Here is a 17,005-nt window from a genome sequence, read left to right on the forward strand (position 1 = left end):
GTTGGAGCCGAATGGTATCATGATTGCTTAATCTATTTTGGGGGCCATTTTATCATATCAAATACACAGCTTACTTTAGAAAAAAAAACCCAAATTAATTCTATGAAAAGTGCTTGAAATTGTGCTATTTCGGTACATTAGGTTTGAATTGGTAATTACCCATGCCTTATGAAACCTATTCTGAGTTTACGTTGGTATTGTATTTCTTCAAGACCAAGTGAAGATCTATGGATTGATGGCTAACATAAAGGAAATCCAAAAACTAACAGTTTTAAAATATTTTCATGGGAATGAAAAAAAAATCGCATACTTTTCGACGTCACTTAATGCAACTGCATTCAACCTATAGGTAAAAAGTAGGTTTACTTAAATGTCAATTATTCTACAAAATAGCAAAACAATAAAATAGTCTGATATTTATCTAAAAGATTGGCTCTTACATTTTATATATCCAAAATGAATACCATGATACTTGTAGTATGTATTGAAGTCAGGTTGTCAGAATAAAAAAATGTACCACGTTTTCATCAACATGGATTTAACTTTTTAACCCAAACATACATCAATCTCATCCATCTAGAAAGCGTTTATCAGAAAAGAATATTAATTTCACATATACTAGTATCATGTTTAATAAAAATTATACACGTCATTTTCATTTTACAATAGTTTTTTTTTCTGAATTAAATGGGAAATGATAGATAGTTGTTTATAGTCTAAATATAAATTTGTACAAAATAGATTCATTTTTAAAATGTATTTTGCCCGATACATCTAGGTCCTAGTCATTTTCTCTCGCGTTGTTGTTATTTGTTTTTCTTTAATGTTTTGTTGGTATTGGCCTTTTCATGACTTGTCTTGCATTACAATTGCGCATCTTTTGGGACATTAGCGTCATTCTAACACTCTTTTACCAATGCGTGTCGTATTCATAAAGAAAGAGTCACTCCGACCAGACACTCAGACACTGAAATGTCAATATGAGTGTTAATTTCTTTTCTAATGAAGATAACGTGAATCATTAAAGTTCTACGTGAAAAAACCCTTTGTCGTACTACATCTAAGTAAATTACTTACACTTAATTATCACCTTTTTCAGACAAAATATATCAAATGACATATCGCATATAATAGTTGGCATAGTCACTTCAAAGTAGCGTGTTTCGAAGAAAAAAGAAGCTTCCCCATTGATTTTCTAGTATGTTTTTATTTAAAGCTTAGTCTACAATTAGATTATCATTTCAAAAGGTATCCATACATTAAAAACATTTCATTTAACTGATACTGTAACCAAAACAAAACACATTTAGTATTTCAAACCACTTTTTAACATGTGCATTGTGAATCGATGCTTGCAACTTGACAGTTTCGCTGGTAGTATTTGAGAAAATACTTAAACAATATTGTTACTTTCAATATTTTTCAAAAAGAAACGTCGAAATTATTTCTTTTTCTGGTTTGGTCAGACCTGTGAGATTTTCTTTTATAGGAAACAGACTGAACGTTTGGTAATTGCAATTACATGTACTAGTTAACATTACTGGTTACAATTACTGGTTTAAGTACTGTTTCAGTACTCAATCGTTTCTGATTGCCATAAAACAATTGAAAAATAAGCAAGACTTAATTCTTATTGTGCTTATATTAAACATCTTGACAAAAAGGTTGATATTCGGTAGGATCTAATTTCTGCCTCTTGTTTTTACAAATTTTAAATATTTCCATATCAAACAGATATTTGTAAACTTTAGAAAATTTACAAATAGTACAACATCGGGTTGAACATATTTTATTAATCAGATGGATCGGAAACAAGTTCTAACAAATTACTATAGTTCCTCTCATCATACTACAATAGTAGTCATGCAAACGAATTTTAAATTTAACTAATAATTATATAAAATCGTTCTTTCTTTGTGCTTTTATGAATTTATTTCCCGCCATTTTTCAAAAACATGAAAAATTCTTCATTTTTTCTTCATATTCAACAGTAGGAAAAATAAAAAGCAGCCAGTATCACATAAGTCACTGTTCATATTATTTTGCATATCATAGTTAAAACATGCTCTTAGACAATTTATATAAATCTAAATAAATAGTACATATGTTTTAATCTATCTTTAAGCAAATTTCTATAAAACTCTATTTATGCTTCGGGCATCAAAGACTCTCTCCCTCATATTCCCTTTTGCCTTATCTACTACATTTGTATCTACCAGCCAAGCACTATATAAGCTATCAGAAGTTCTGTGCCACGCGAACGTGACTCAAAGGAAAATGAATTTGGTAGCGGTTGTCTGTTCCGCAATAGTTTGGGTTGTGGTGAGCGGCGACTCAGAGGTGGAGTCTCTTCGGCGTGAAGTGGAAAGTCTGAAGAATGTGGTGGTAAGTCTCCACGATGTTTGCGGCCTTCATTCTTCAGAGATTAAGTCACTGCAGAAAACGGCAGAAGACCAACAAAAGACAATAGAAATACAACAGGTGCTCATTAAAAAGCTTTTGTCAGAGAATCAAGACCTTAAAAATAAATCTCGGAATTGGAGTTTCAAACGGACTGGTTTAGTAAACCAAAAAAGTGAAAACGTCGGGGAACATCACATACCGGTATATGAAAACTCAATGCTCATAGGGGGCTTTCAGGAAAGTTCACAAGAAGGATTGCTGGCTGAAGACCAAAGAAATAGTAAGATTGTGTAATATTCAATCTTTTCTAGATATTATGCAGACACCATCATGCATGAGTGCTTAAATTAATGGATTTCAATTCTATATATTGCATTTATGTATAACAGCAAATTCATGAGAACAGTACAAAATATCCTAACAATTAAATCTATGTTTATTTTTAAAATGTAATGACACACAGAAACATTTCATGATTATCATATCTTAACTCTCAAATCGATTATTTGTAGGAATATGAATATATGGGGTTAATATGCGCAGAATCCCAAAGTAGAGATGAATATAGCAGCGAAATATCGGTGTTGTAGAGTACCCTATCATAAGTCAAATTAATGATGGACCCAAGAACAAGAGGCCAATGGGCCACATGGTTCACCAAAGTTACAATATCCTACTTTGATTCCAATAAAGAAATTACTTTTCTTCTCGTATATCTAAAACAAACAAGAAGGGAAAGGTGTTGTTTTTGTTCTTACAAAACGTTCAATAAATTATACTAGTAGCCTATTGTCTACAAATATTTTGTACGTTTTCCCCCGACTCCATTTCATCCTTATTGAGGTCCATCTATGTCGTCCAGGAATACCAGTAAAAATAAGCTTCCAAGTACTCAATAAATTCGTACTTTCTGATATCCAAATGAAATATAAATAATAGGCTTCATTTTTTGGTCAGATTATTTTGTTTTTTATCTTTCTATGTAACTCCCAATACATTTGTTAGACACCCCTTTACCCCCGTTTCATTTTTTCCTACGTAAAAGGAAAATTTCGTCTTTTTCTGACACCTACGTTTTTGATTATATAAAGAACACTTATTAATAAACTTCTACGTATAAGCTCTCTTCTACGTACTAGTCTCCGTGTTCGAGAGAAGATTTTTTTATTCAGTTAAACTCTTTTAGTAAGTGGTTCAGGAGGAAGTCGTAAACGAAAGAGTAAACAGGAAGACGGACGGACAGACGGGGATAAAGACAGACGGCAGACGACAGAAATTTTTCAGAAAAGTATACTTATACTTTCGGTTCTTCATATTTAATTAAATTGGTTTCATTGTTTTGCAGAACGGCTTCTATCCCAAACTACCCCAGGGTCGCCTGTTCAAAACGCTGTTGCTTTCTATGCTTACATGTCAACATCAGTGTCTTATACCAACAATCATCATGTCCCAGTCTTTGATACAGTGAAAACTAACATTGGAGACAGTTTCCACCATAGTACTGGAGTATTTATGGTTCCATCATCAGGTACATGTATACACAACTGTGATTGATGCATTGTTTAAGCATTCTCCATTCATTTTACACAAAAAGTAACCGCAATATCTTGTTGCGAAAAGAATATACTAGAAAAGGATAATTTTACAATAGTTTCTGTTAAATTATGTTTATTGGTGTGTTGATGTTCGAGATTGTGGCAAACTTAGTACTACTTATGTAGTATCATCAAACTTTGTATGCTTTTTTGCACTGTAAAGAATCAAACCCTACTTATTTCCAAAGTTATAGGCGTATCATTACTTGAGATATCCTGTATTTGGTTTTTGAATTAAATGTTTGTATGTCTTCACATGGACAATCCGAGAACACGATGGTAGTCAACATTCTGTTGCCTTGGTGATTAACAATGAAGAGTATGGGGCTGTTTACCAAAAGGTGCATGTCGGGGAGTACGACCAGTGCAGTACAACTGTTGTTCTTTACCTTAACCAAAGGGACGATGTATATCTGAGAACCAGAAACGGAGGCGGAATGCCAGACGGAAACCTGCCTATGACGTGTAACCCATGGGGAAGAACGTCTTCTTCTGGTTGGAAAATCAATTAGGTGCTTATATCTGAAACTACGTGGTCGTGTGTCATCAACAATATTTATATGAATAGAGTAGAATATTCAGAATACTAGCACTCTATATACGTACCAAGTAAAAAGTTTATTCATCCTACTTTCTTAGACAATTGTTGTTCGCTAGACAGTTTAAACACTTTTAACGATACATTTGGTTAAACGGATATAACGGATAGATACAATCAAAGAGTTGTCTGCATATATGGCTTTATTTATTATAATATGTCCTTTAGTTTATTCATCCATAAAAGGATATACATATAAACAATGAAATTCTTTCTGACTTAAATGACAAAAATCAATATATTTTGTCTCGACATTCAATAAATGAATTAATAAGCTTGTTGGTTCGCACGCGGGTAAATATATGAAGGTTGTGATCGTTACAGTCAGTATAAAATCATGATATTTTTTTATAAAATTATGTATTTGCTATTATGTAGGGATCAATTATTTAGGAGCCTGGGTGGTCAACAGATCAGATGTTCCTTAAACTTTGACATGTGATATTAATGGCGATAAACTTACATTAGTGAGGAAAAATACCAAATATTTTAGCTGTGATATTTGATCATTTTTCTATATTTGTATTCACACTCTTCTTCTTAAGGTAGCAAGGAACAGTTTCGAATAAAGTACCCGTCAATATTTTTGTAAAATTGAGAGTTGCTGTACTTTAAGGCTTATGAGTGTTGTTAAAATTCATGAAATGATTTTTAATGATGATCATTAGTTAGAGGGGTGTCTGTTGTTGAAATTGATATGCAATATGTAGGCCCCTTATGTTAGATACATGAGAATCAGAAGTAAAATGCGAAACCTGCGGCTATGACTGTTGTGCTGACTTTACACAGTGAAATTGCAAGTTACAGACGGGAGGTAAAATAACACGAAAAATAGGTGGATGGGACATTGTAAACTATACACCGGTAAGTTTCTGACATGTGATAGTGCAACATGCACGCGGTACGGAAGGTCAACCCTCTGCAGAGAGTTAGCTGGGGGAGGTCTAAAAAGCTGAAAAATCATGAAAAATTAGCAAAATATGTTTGGGTCAAAATCTCATAAAAACCAGTATGTAGAGAATTTTACAGGTTTTGAATAATAATTTTCTTCAGAAATTGGTGGTTGGCCTTATAAATAATGAATTAAAGGTAGTTTGTGCTGAATGGGAACTGAGAAAATTCTAGTTATAGAGTTCCGAAGACATGCATCTCTTGGCTACAATGAATTGTATCAAAAAAACTGTCCCCTGCCACCTTAAGAAGATTAAAATAGACTAAAAATGGCCAAGACCATCGAGCTCTTTAAATTTAACCTTATTAAAAATAATCAGTGTCAAGAATATTTAAATTCGTGGTTAATGATCCTATCATACTATAATAATTTTTAGATATCAGTATTGCCCTTTTAATGAACATTAATTTAGTGGATCAATTCAACCAAAATCCACAAAAATTGGTATTCAACGATTAATATTGACACCACCACGACTGTGTAATATATTTGATAGATCTGTAAGAAGATTTCAATCCTGTGATGCTTTTTGGTGCTGTTTTCTCTCTGAAAATGTATCCAACACTTTCATGAACATTTATGCTTGGTACATGAATAAAAGTATATCTCAATAAAAAAATTGTCAGCTTTGTAATACCTTAAAACAATCATGATTTATATTGAGAAAACAACCTACTAATTTGCCTCTTTTATTTTACAAGCAAAGATGTACAAAGATTAGAATGTAAAACATAATTACATGTACATACACAAAGGTTATCCAAAAGTATTGAATACGTGTACAACATAATTACATGTACATATACATGTACAGAGGTTATATTAAAGGACATAAGTTATGAAAAGCAAATGAATTAAGCATTAAAGATATAAAACGTGGGGACCAAATTGCAGAAACAAAAACTAATTTTGATAATAAACTGATCTTATAATAGATAAAAGTTCAAATTGTACAAGACAAGTCAGCTAATATCGCCGTAACTGACAAAATATCTTAAATTACGATATGATACATTGGATGGTTTACTAATTAATCAACATTTCGTACGTTTATATTTTAGAATTTAAAAAAAATGTTAAAAGCACCGAAAAAAACACATTTGATACGCGTATAACATCAAATAATATATAAATAGTGCCTGTTTGGGAGGGTAACAGTTGAAATTGACACCCCGAGAAAACCATTGTCAACCGACGCGAAGCGGAGGTTGACAATGGTTTTCGAGGGGTGTCAATTTCAACTGTTATCCTCCCAAACAGGCACTATTTATTTTGTTATACTGGATGTCTTTTTTTAAATTTTTAAGAAAATTTTACTGCTTTTATATAGGAATAACGTGAATTCTACAGCGAACCGTACGCGCATGATTTTCGCGCATGTAACTTTTTTTAATGTTACCCGTTGCCAAGTGCGTTGCTAACGCTGAGGGTAATAGTAAATATTATTAACTGCGTCTTAACCAATCAGATTTCAGTATTTAACATGAAAGTATAACAACAACAAATAACAAACAAACCAGCAAGTATTAAAGGAAGTATTCATTATAAAAATCTACGGTCTATATATCATCTAGGAAATAAATACCGGGTATTTCATCTAGGAGAAAAACAATGCTAGTGTGACAACATACCTAGTAATGTTTGATTCAAAATCGACAGCCAACACTTTGAAAGAAACTTATTTACATGCATCATGCCGCCAGATTGACAAGGATTCAAATGTTTCAACTGTAGAATAGTGATGAGTACTGAACCTATGTTCTATTGTTAATTACTGGACATGTTTCGTTTATTATCGGTTTTACAATTTACCCACAAGGGAATTCCAAAGGCAAAGTAAAGAAGAACGCCCTGACCCCCGCTGAAAACTGTATGCAAAAACGAAAACACTTGTAGGTGGGTAATCTGAGCAAGAAAACCAAAACACCAGGACGCACCAGTCAAAGTGGATAACCGGAAGTAAGCACTGACTCTCTGCTGTTCCCTTGACTTGCGTACATCTTCCTTTTCAAAAATCTTTTTGACTGTAACAAAAAACATAAATGTGTTGATAATGACGCTAATACCAACAGGTAGAGCAAACGTGTAAAGGATCATGTTCGGATCGGCAATGTAACACGTTGAAGTAGAATATCCAAAACTGTTACCACCGCTAAAGTAGAAGCTTACAGATATGTTGACACCAATAAAAAACAAACAGAAGGAGAAATTAACCAACAAGAGAGTAGAAACTTTGGATTTTTTTCGAAAGGTGGCAATGTCAGTAAAAGTCTGAAAGATCTTGAAGGAAGAGAGACTCATCCAAAACATCGAAGATAACCAAAAGAAATGAACGAAGACACCTGCGGTTATGCATGCAGATTTGCTCCAAAGGAAAAACTTAGAAATTGTGTATATAATATTTGCAAATGTTATAAAGAAGGACAAAACAACGATGTGAGATCCTGGAGAAACCAACGGATTTGATTTGACAATGTAAGATATGATCGTCAAGACGGACCCTGCTGTAGACAGGGAAAGACAAACCAATGACAGATATTTACTCTCTTCTAAATCTGCAGATGGCTGGGAGGCAGTTACTTGAGCTCGATTGAACCAGTCCAAACAGATGTCATACTGAAGATTACTTGTAGATTTCTTAAAGTACCTAGAAGGAATACAAGTGTTCAGTTCTGGAAGACACAAAGAGTAGTTTTTCAAACTTATCAGAGTATTTTCCGTACTGATCCTGACTCTGGGACAAGTATACCAGTCGGCAACAACCACTGTGGAGAGAGACTTTAAACAGAAAATACGAGTCGAGGCCATATTAATAAAAGCTAAAGAAGATTTTGTTCGATAACTTATTGGATGAACATAATGACGGGTAAAAAGGGACAAATATCTGTCTTCCTCGTACAAAATAAATCTTTGTCCAATTAAAAAACTTGAAAAAGTTATGTTTAAGCCCAAATAGGTATCCTCAAGAACAACTTCTTTATCTTTTGCAAAAAGATTTAACAAGTATTTAATCATGTCGTTAAGACTGTGAACACGATTCAGAGTTAATTCAATAAGTGCACCGAATTGCTCTGTTCGTTCGTCAAGTACAAATATATTCAGAGAGCATAAATAGTCGCTAAGATTATTCGTAAGCAATTTGTTTTCTAAATGGGTTTGCAAAAGCGATCCAACTGAAAGGAAAGCTGAACTGTTGTGTCCACCGATTTTTTCAAAAATCAAATTGATCTCGTAGTTGTTTTCTTCCCATCTGGAAAAAGATGATTGGCAAGATGGTGGTTCAGGTGGGTGATGAGTGTATTCGTATTCCTGCTCACAGGTCAAAGCAAAACAGGTCTTCTACAACATTAAAGAACACATCATTACTAGATTTGCATTATCACTTTCATTCATAACAAATTTGAAAGATTCTTTAAAAGTGTACGGAACTTGCCGCAATATCAGACGAGTGGTTCTTATGTGAAAATTAAAAAGACACCGAACAAAAAATACATACCAACTCTTTATGAAATATTTGTCCATGACCACATTCTACGTCATCGTGAAATTCCTCGACGGATCTCTTTTTGTTGAAATTTATTAAAGCCGAGAAGAGTGGAAAATCTTTGGACCCCCCGTAGGCACTGTCTTTTTTATTTTCAATTGGTAATTCGAACAAGTTCATAGGAAAGCAGAGAGCGCAGAATATATTTTTAAATGTTATGTAGTTTGTAATGAAAGGTAGGTAATAGTCCTTGCACGCCTGAATAAGGTACGATGAGTTTCCGTCGAGAGATCCTGTTTGGTTGCAAGTAACGCCTGTTGTAGAAATACAGGGAGTCACCAATTCTCTTATTGTGTTTGGTGGATAAAACAAGATATTGCATGGCGAAAGTCTTTCAAATATCTTCTGATAGACTGCATCAGGAGTCAAAACCGACGACAAAAGATAAGACCGCGACGTGCAAACGATCTTGTCCTGTTTCCAAAACAGTAGGTCGGAAATATTTTCATCATTGCAAAGCGCACATTGAAGATACCGATATGTCTCGTTGGTCAAAAGAGAGGTCACCGGGGTGAAGAGGGACATGTTTATAGATTGGCTTTTGGATGGGATACATACCTTTCCATCTGGACAGCTATCGACCATCCAGTACGACGGTTCCTGAAAATCGGAATGTATGTTCAAAAAAGGCAATGAACAGCTAAGAGAAACCGTTTTGTTTTGTTCCAGTTGTTCGATCGGATCTGAGCTATTTTCCATAAGCAAATGCTTTGAGGGACAACAAGAGGATTTTCTTATACAAGATGCATCGCAGTCGCAAGGCGTACAAGTTCTGGTCATTTCTACATCAAAGACGTAACTTCTTCTTAGACTTTGTCCCTGACACATATCTTGTTCCGGACATAGAACAAGGTACTGCATCAGCATGGCTCGTGTAGTGTAGTTTGAGATCCATGATGTTAAGTTGTGGGTATCGATGATGTCAGCCGACTCTGGTGTTTTCATTGTGGGCCCGCCATAAAATCCATACCCTGCACAATGTCTCCAATCAAAGAGTATTAAAAGAAATACAGGGATCTACAATTTAAAAAAAAATACCGGTATGACTAAATTAATGGCTGACATTTTTAAAACTCTGAAATAAATTGTTTGAAAATTAGTTAAAGAATGATGAAATTTTTGTTTCTTTGTTAAAAATAATGAAAATAATAATTTTTAAATGAAATAAATTCCTACTTGTTAATTGAATTAAAAAGTGTTGCATTCATTCATGAAATACACTCATGACACGAAATTTTGACTTACCATTGTGATTCCTGTAGATAAAATAACTTATCAGGTCTTTTTCTGAACTTATATAGTAAAAGGTTGATATACCCCGGGATGATATGACATAAAAAAAAGCCACCGATCAGCAATGTGCTGAAAAACGTGACCAAAAAAGTTAATGTGTTGCAATTTTGGAAGGCTAGATGTGATTATGTTCAAGTATCGATGGAAATTTGAATTGCGACTTTTCAGTTACTCTTTAATATAAGCCATTAACAGTTTGACGTGTCACCACCCTATCTGTATGCTGACTTAATCGTTTTGTTATGTGTTGATTGGTACTTTTAGGATAATTGACTCTTTTTATGACTTTTTTCTTTATTTATTTTTCTTAATAGACTAACTTAAGAAATCGTTGCACATCATATATCGGACTATTATCAAGTTCTTTCAAAATTCAAATGTATCATTTATAGCACTGATATTATAATTTTGAATTACAAGTGCATTTATAAAAACAAAAGAAATATGAATGTACAGCTTATAAATGAATATCGTTTATCTTCTCATCAACTTCAGATTAAGCGTGGTGGATTTTATGATATTCCTAGAAAATAGGTTTTGTAGACAATGATAACTATTACAGATTGAAGGTGAGTTTTGTTTTATTCTAATTTGAAAATTTTACCGAAAAAAAATAAGAGTGATGTGTGTAAACAAAAACGTTATTATGAAAATTAATCTGCCTTTAAACTTGTTCAATTAAAGTCAACAAAAAAATGAGAGTTGTGAATTTGGGCAAATACATGATTGTAAATGTATCTTTTAAAATGCTCAAAATAAGATATAAATATGGGAATTTGACGTTTTATGTTTTTTACATAATAGAAACAAAATATAGTCAAAAATAACATTTATCGCCGCCACTTTGGATTTATTTCAAACTGTCAAATCAGCTTGAATTTTACCTAAAACTCATCGGTAAAATTATTTTACGGTCCTCTTTTGTCTTCCTATCGGTCCCTCAACATCTAAGTTTACAACCGATTCAACAAACCAGTGCGTTACACCTGTCATTATAAAGGGTAATCAATTGCATCTTTCTTTAGACGATAAGTTACTATATAGCATTGAATCATGATTTTTTGAAGTATACAGTCTCATAACTGCAGCGGTGTGTGCATACAAATTGAGTAACGCGCGTTAGCGCGTTATGAAAATTTGTATGCAAGGATCGCTGCAGTTATGAGACTGTATACTTCAAAAAATCACAAGACAAGAATTATTGCATATTAGTTAAATTTATCCATGGAAAACGTTCTAAATATTGTTAAATAATGTATAGTGTTTTATGCTAAATATGTAAATGTTAAAGAATCTAAATGGTTAAAAAACTTAAAACAATTTTAGATGACAGTTGGTATAGTAATATTTGGATGAATAACCAAGTAGTTAATAATGAATGGCTAATTAAAAGCTTAAAACAAAAGCTAACAGATCATTTCAACAAAACTGGGAATCAATATGTAATAATTCTTCAAAAGGTGTTACATATATCAGTTGTTTACTATTGTAGACTTTAGATGCCAGTCGTATGATAATTGTAATTTAAAGCAATATGAGCTGTATTTTTTAGAATGTTATTTTGCTGCAAAAACTTGCTAGTATGATAAGTCTGCCTGTAACTTAAACTTTTATGATAAATGACATTTGAAAAAATCATTAATTTTTGTCAGGAGAAAGGTTTTTCTTATAAGGAATATATAGCAGATCAATTTTTGTACATGACGACAATAATTCAATTTTGCTCCAATTAAGGCTTCTTAATGGCTTTTCCCACAAAAACAGAGCTAACAGAAATTTTAAAACCATGATATTCTTTGTCATTTTAGTAAAAATAACATTTTCTTTAAAAAAATTTTCAACATAAAAATTGCAGCTCATATTGCTTTAAGTAAATATATGAAAAAGGTTTACGCTAGATTTCGAACTTCACACCAAAAATTACCTATCGAAACTGGTAGATGGAATGACATACACATGTAGACAGAAGTAAGAGGTTATAATGCAATTTATGTTAAAGAGACATTGGAGATGAATTTCACTATATTTTGTGTTGCACTGTGTTGAAAAACGAAAGAAAAAACCATATACCAAAATTTTATCTTTTTAGACCAAATATTGTCAAATTTAACGATTTTTTTCCCTCAAACATTGTGAACTTATTAAGCAAATTATGTGCATGGTTTGGTATACTAAAGAATACAGTAGATCGGTGGTTAGTAATTTTCCGATCGATGCAATTAAGTTACACAGACTTCCACATACATGTGATATATTTGAAAAAGTAAAATCATAGGAACTACAATCAATAGTCAAAAGAGGGTTATTTTCTGATGAGAAGTGAGGTATCATTATCTAATTTAAAAAATATTTTATTTGGCAAATAAGTACATAGTAGGATTTGACATCAGTCTTTATATATGCAAGTCATCTCCCAAAAGATCAAAGTTACAACTGAATTTTCAATTACATTTAAATGATATGATTGTGTTGTAAATCGCGGCACTACATCTAACATAGCAAATAACATAATAAACTCAAGAAAATAACAACAAGCGGTCATTTTTAATGACCAACTCCGTTTTCTGAAATCAATGTTGTAAAACAATTGAATAAAAATAAATAAACTGAAATAAGAATTATTCTTTACTAATGGTATCTAGAAAACTTTGCAAACCATAAAAGATAAATTACACACATTGATAGAGTGGTAATAAATATATTCTATGAGCGTTAATTACTTATTTAATTAATTTAATTAATAATCAGCATAACAAGTCCTTAGAATTCGGAATTTGAACCGGAATAAAATTGAATTTTGTCATCGCCAAGACCATGAGTATACAGGTTTAGAAAAAAATAGGTTCGGATTTACTTTTCACGGTTTTAAAGAAGTGCACAATTTAAGCAATGGATCTTACTGTCCAAAGTATCCATAAGTATATAAAGAAAAAAAACACTTTAAAAAAAAATGACTGCTAGGAATATAGCTTGGACAGTGCACCAGCGGTGTTTTTTGATTCATGTTCAATTAACCTTTGGAAACTCGTGGGATTGGGGTTGGGGGGTGTTAGATTCATATTATAGAACTACTTTGTGTTTTACATTTAAAACAAATAATAAAACGTACATTAAATCATGAATCAATCCCTGCATACCGTAGCTGCAGGTCTGGAGCTCCCGGTCTGAAAAAATTGGGATGGACGACCTGGGAGATATAGTGCCATCCATTTAAAAAAAAATGTATATTTATTGCGCATAAAAACGTAGGCTAGTTTTGGACTGAATAACATTAATCATACGAAATTCTGTAAAACAATTTGTACTATTCGATTCTTTATGCAATTTCGGGAGCTACAGACTTGTAGCTATGTATCCTGCATTCTTTCTCAAAAATGCTATTTGCTGTGGGGTAGCCACTTACTTCAAAAGTGTTTGGACCACATTGTAGTTTCAAAAGTTGTTTTTTTAACTAATGAAAGTCTGGCGGAAAAGTAGAAAATATCCCACATACGCGCAAATATTTACTATTTTAAGTTATATAAAAAAAATATCCTGAGAGGGGGGGGGGCAGGGTGTAGGCACTGAGCATCTTCAATGGTCTCCACCTAGTAAAAAAAGTAGTATGGAAAAAATCTTTTGGAGATAGAAAGAGTGGTGGAATGGGCCTGGTATGGGCAATACTTTAATCAATTATCTCCTTTTCCATTGTTAATCCTCTCTGATAAAAATGTGGGTTCACAGGTTAAAATAAAGTCTAGTATAAATATAAACAATACTATTCCATGTCGAAAAGCCTTTAATGACCCGGTCGGATTTTAATTTAGTTTATTAGTTTGGATGGTGGTCGCTTGATGTCATAGACCTGTGTCAAGCTTTTAAAATTTATTCATTAAGATGCCTTGTCATAAACACTAAGAGCTACTGGCGAAAATTAACACTTTCATTCAATTTTCTTTTTTCAACATAATGCTATATTTATTATTCAAAACAGATGAACATGCTACATTATTGAGATAAAAGCTCTTTTTGCGAAAAAAACTGACCAGGAGGCGGATGGACGTGCTTTTGACAAGTCATAGTTGCAGGTCTGTAGCTCCTGGTCTGAAAAATTAGGATGGACTACCTGGGGCCTACGGTTGTTTTACAAGTTACTTCGAAAAGTTGCAATAATTTATATCACTATTTGTTTTGAATAAAAAATTTTTAAAAGTTATGTCTCTAAATCCACCCAACCCCAGCCGCAAATTCTAGCTAATGCGTGCAGTTCACTGGTATATTTTAAAATTTACAACGAGTCGCTAAATTTTTATTATTTCTTATTTCGGAGTTACCGTTCGTTGTATTTCTTCATACACTCCTTCTAACTTGCTGAATGTGTAGTATATAGTAATTCCAATATGGTTTCAATTTAAATCGTTTTACCAAACAAATATCACTAGGGTAGAGTTGCAATTGAAACTATAAATATATAGATGGTTGCTCAATACCTGTAAGTTGTTCCACAATAGGGAACCTAAAATAAAAGAGAACGTTACTATTGTAATTCATCTATTCTAAAAAGACAAAATATTGATTATAAATGAAAACCGTGTAACAAGACTTATGTGGGTTGCTGTGGAAATTAATTCTGTAACACAGAGCTAATACTGATCTTTTACAACAACCCCCCTCCTCCCCAACATCCCTACATTGTAGATCTGCGCATGATCGAGCTAAATAACTAAATAAACTACGAAATATAGGCAATGTTTGGGCCAGGGGAATAGAAAACGTGATGGACTAAAAAGGCGATGCTTGCTTCTTCGCGCTTTAGACCCGACTCTAAATATCGCTTGTACAAGCGAATTGTCTATTTATTAACATAGATAGCTACATGTATTCGACCGCGTTAAAATGTGTTTTGAATATCGAGCTACTAGCAATTGCAACAATTTTTCGGTGTTTATAGCATCATGACAAAGCAAAAGAGATGGCCTTGCAATGCATTTGAACGTCAGATTGCTCGAGGCCATAATGGAGCATCAACCGAATAAAGCTTTGATTATTAGGTCGATGCTTTGGGCGACTGCAAAATATAGACTTCCGACAAAGAACTGATAACCTTCTATGAAAACTGAAAGGTTATCAAATGAAATAATGAATGAGTACGATTTTTCACGTGACAACAAAGCAGTATTGTAGAGCACATAACATATGAAAGGGTTTGGTTTTAAAAAAAAACAATCCCTACTAAAAAGCGGAAAAAAAGATTTTGTTCTCGATTATGTTTATGACGAGGAAATGCTTGTCGTCAATTAAAATTCTTCAACAAAAAAAAAAAAACAACAACAACAACAACCCCCCCCCCCACAAAAAAAATCGAAAAAAAAAACCCCACCATGAAAGAGGAAATAAATTATTTCAATGTAACATTACAATAAATTTCACACGCGTTAAATATATTCTTTAATTGTGACATGTAAATCCTTTCTAACATTATTCCTTGTGAAGAAGATTTATATAGGAACTGCATGCCTGTTGTCAAATAACTTTTTATATCTATTTTGATGCACTATAAAATGCTGTTTGAAAAAAGGACAATCTTGTTTAAAAATGCGGACGGAACAACAATACCATTTATTGTATTATTTAATTCAATTTTCACCCGAGAAGTTATACAACTTATTCTAACAAATCACCCTCATTATGATATTTTTTATTAGTATTTCTTTCAAATATTTTGTATTGAATTTTACTTGATTTTGAAAATTCATAGTTTTTTTGTCAAAGTCAGCTGGCGCTTTATGATAAAATATTCTACAATCGCTTACTTTCAGCATTAAACCATGGTCGGCCATGTACGGCAGGGTGGCAATGCACTTTGAAAAAATAACGCACTTTGAAAATTTTTTTCAAAGTGCGTTAGATTTAGAACTTGATCAACGCACTTTGAATTTTTTTTTCAAAACGCGTTATGAAGGTACATCAACATTTTTTTAGTATCGAGACAATTTATGCACTTAGAAAAAATGCGTATAAATCACAAATTCTGAAATGGAATTTCTAATTTGTTGATAGAATGATGACTCATTAACACTAGAGAATATCACTTACCGTCTTTTTGAACGGGGATGAGGACTGGGGTGGGGGGTTAACCAAAGATACAGGTCAATTACCAGTACATGATTTATTTGATTACAGGAAGAACGTCTCCTATCACTCATTTTACCTTCCGAAACATATGATATTCAGCAACTGGGTGTAAAACGTATAAGACTGGAAAAAGTAAAACGCTTTGTTTAAAATTAATTAGAGTGATATAACTAGCTAGCTAAGCAATGATTACTCCAATGGTACATGTATTTTAAAGAATCTATAAGTGTTTCAACATAAACCCTCTTTTCAAATTCTAATTAAATAAATCACTTCATTATAAAAAGAATTACACTGAAAAACATTAAATTATTAGAAACATTAAAACAAGCATTCTTCTTAAATTTACAGGTCAAAAAGTTAATGGGCATGAAGTTGGCCAGTCCATAATAAGAAACTGAAGTGAAAGGAAGGACAATAATGGTGAAATTGAAGTTAATATAGGTACTGGTGTAAATTACGATATTTCTCCCCCCCCCCCAACGGATCAGGATTTTAAGGTACTT

At 32.8% G+C, this 17,005-nt stretch overlaps 3 protein-coding genes across 3 annotated transcripts in view; 2 read left to right on the forward strand and 1 right to left on the reverse strand.

Annotated features, from left to right (window-relative positions):
* Nucleotides 1–17,005, forward strand: part of LOC128184120 (lysoplasmalogenase-like protein TMEM86A) — a 129,875-nt gene that overhangs the window by 38,751 nt on the left and 74,119 nt on the right. The gene's annotated exons all lie outside the window — the stretch shown is intronic.
* Nucleotides 2,149–4,585, forward strand: LOC128192206 (uncharacterized). Its single transcript, XM_052864716.1, has 3 exons — nucleotides 2,149–2,683; nucleotides 3,749–3,931; nucleotides 4,239–4,585. Exons 1-3 carry the CDS (start codon nucleotides 2,149–2,151, stop codon nucleotides 4,508–4,510), a joined length of 990 nt encoding a protein of 329 aa, XP_052720676.1. The 3' UTR covers nucleotides 4,511–4,585.
* LOC128184145 (uncharacterized) lies at nucleotides 7,451–10,104 on the reverse strand. The gene is made up of 2 exons (XM_052853499.1): nucleotides 9,651–10,104; nucleotides 7,451–7,572 (listed from the first exon to the last, which is right to left on the reverse strand). The coding sequence occupies exons 1-2, from the start codon at nucleotides 10,035–10,037 to the stop codon at nucleotides 7,489–7,491; spliced, it is 471 nt and encodes a 156-aa protein (XP_052709459.1). The 5' UTR covers nucleotides 10,038–10,104; the 3' UTR covers nucleotides 7,451–7,488.

Source organism: Crassostrea angulata, chromosome 1 (assembly GCF_025612915.1).
Source record: "Crassostrea angulata isolate pt1a10 chromosome 1, ASM2561291v2, whole genome shotgun sequence".
Classification (NCBI taxonomy): Eukaryota; Metazoa; Mollusca; class Bivalvia; order Ostreida; family Ostreidae; genus Magallana; species Magallana angulata.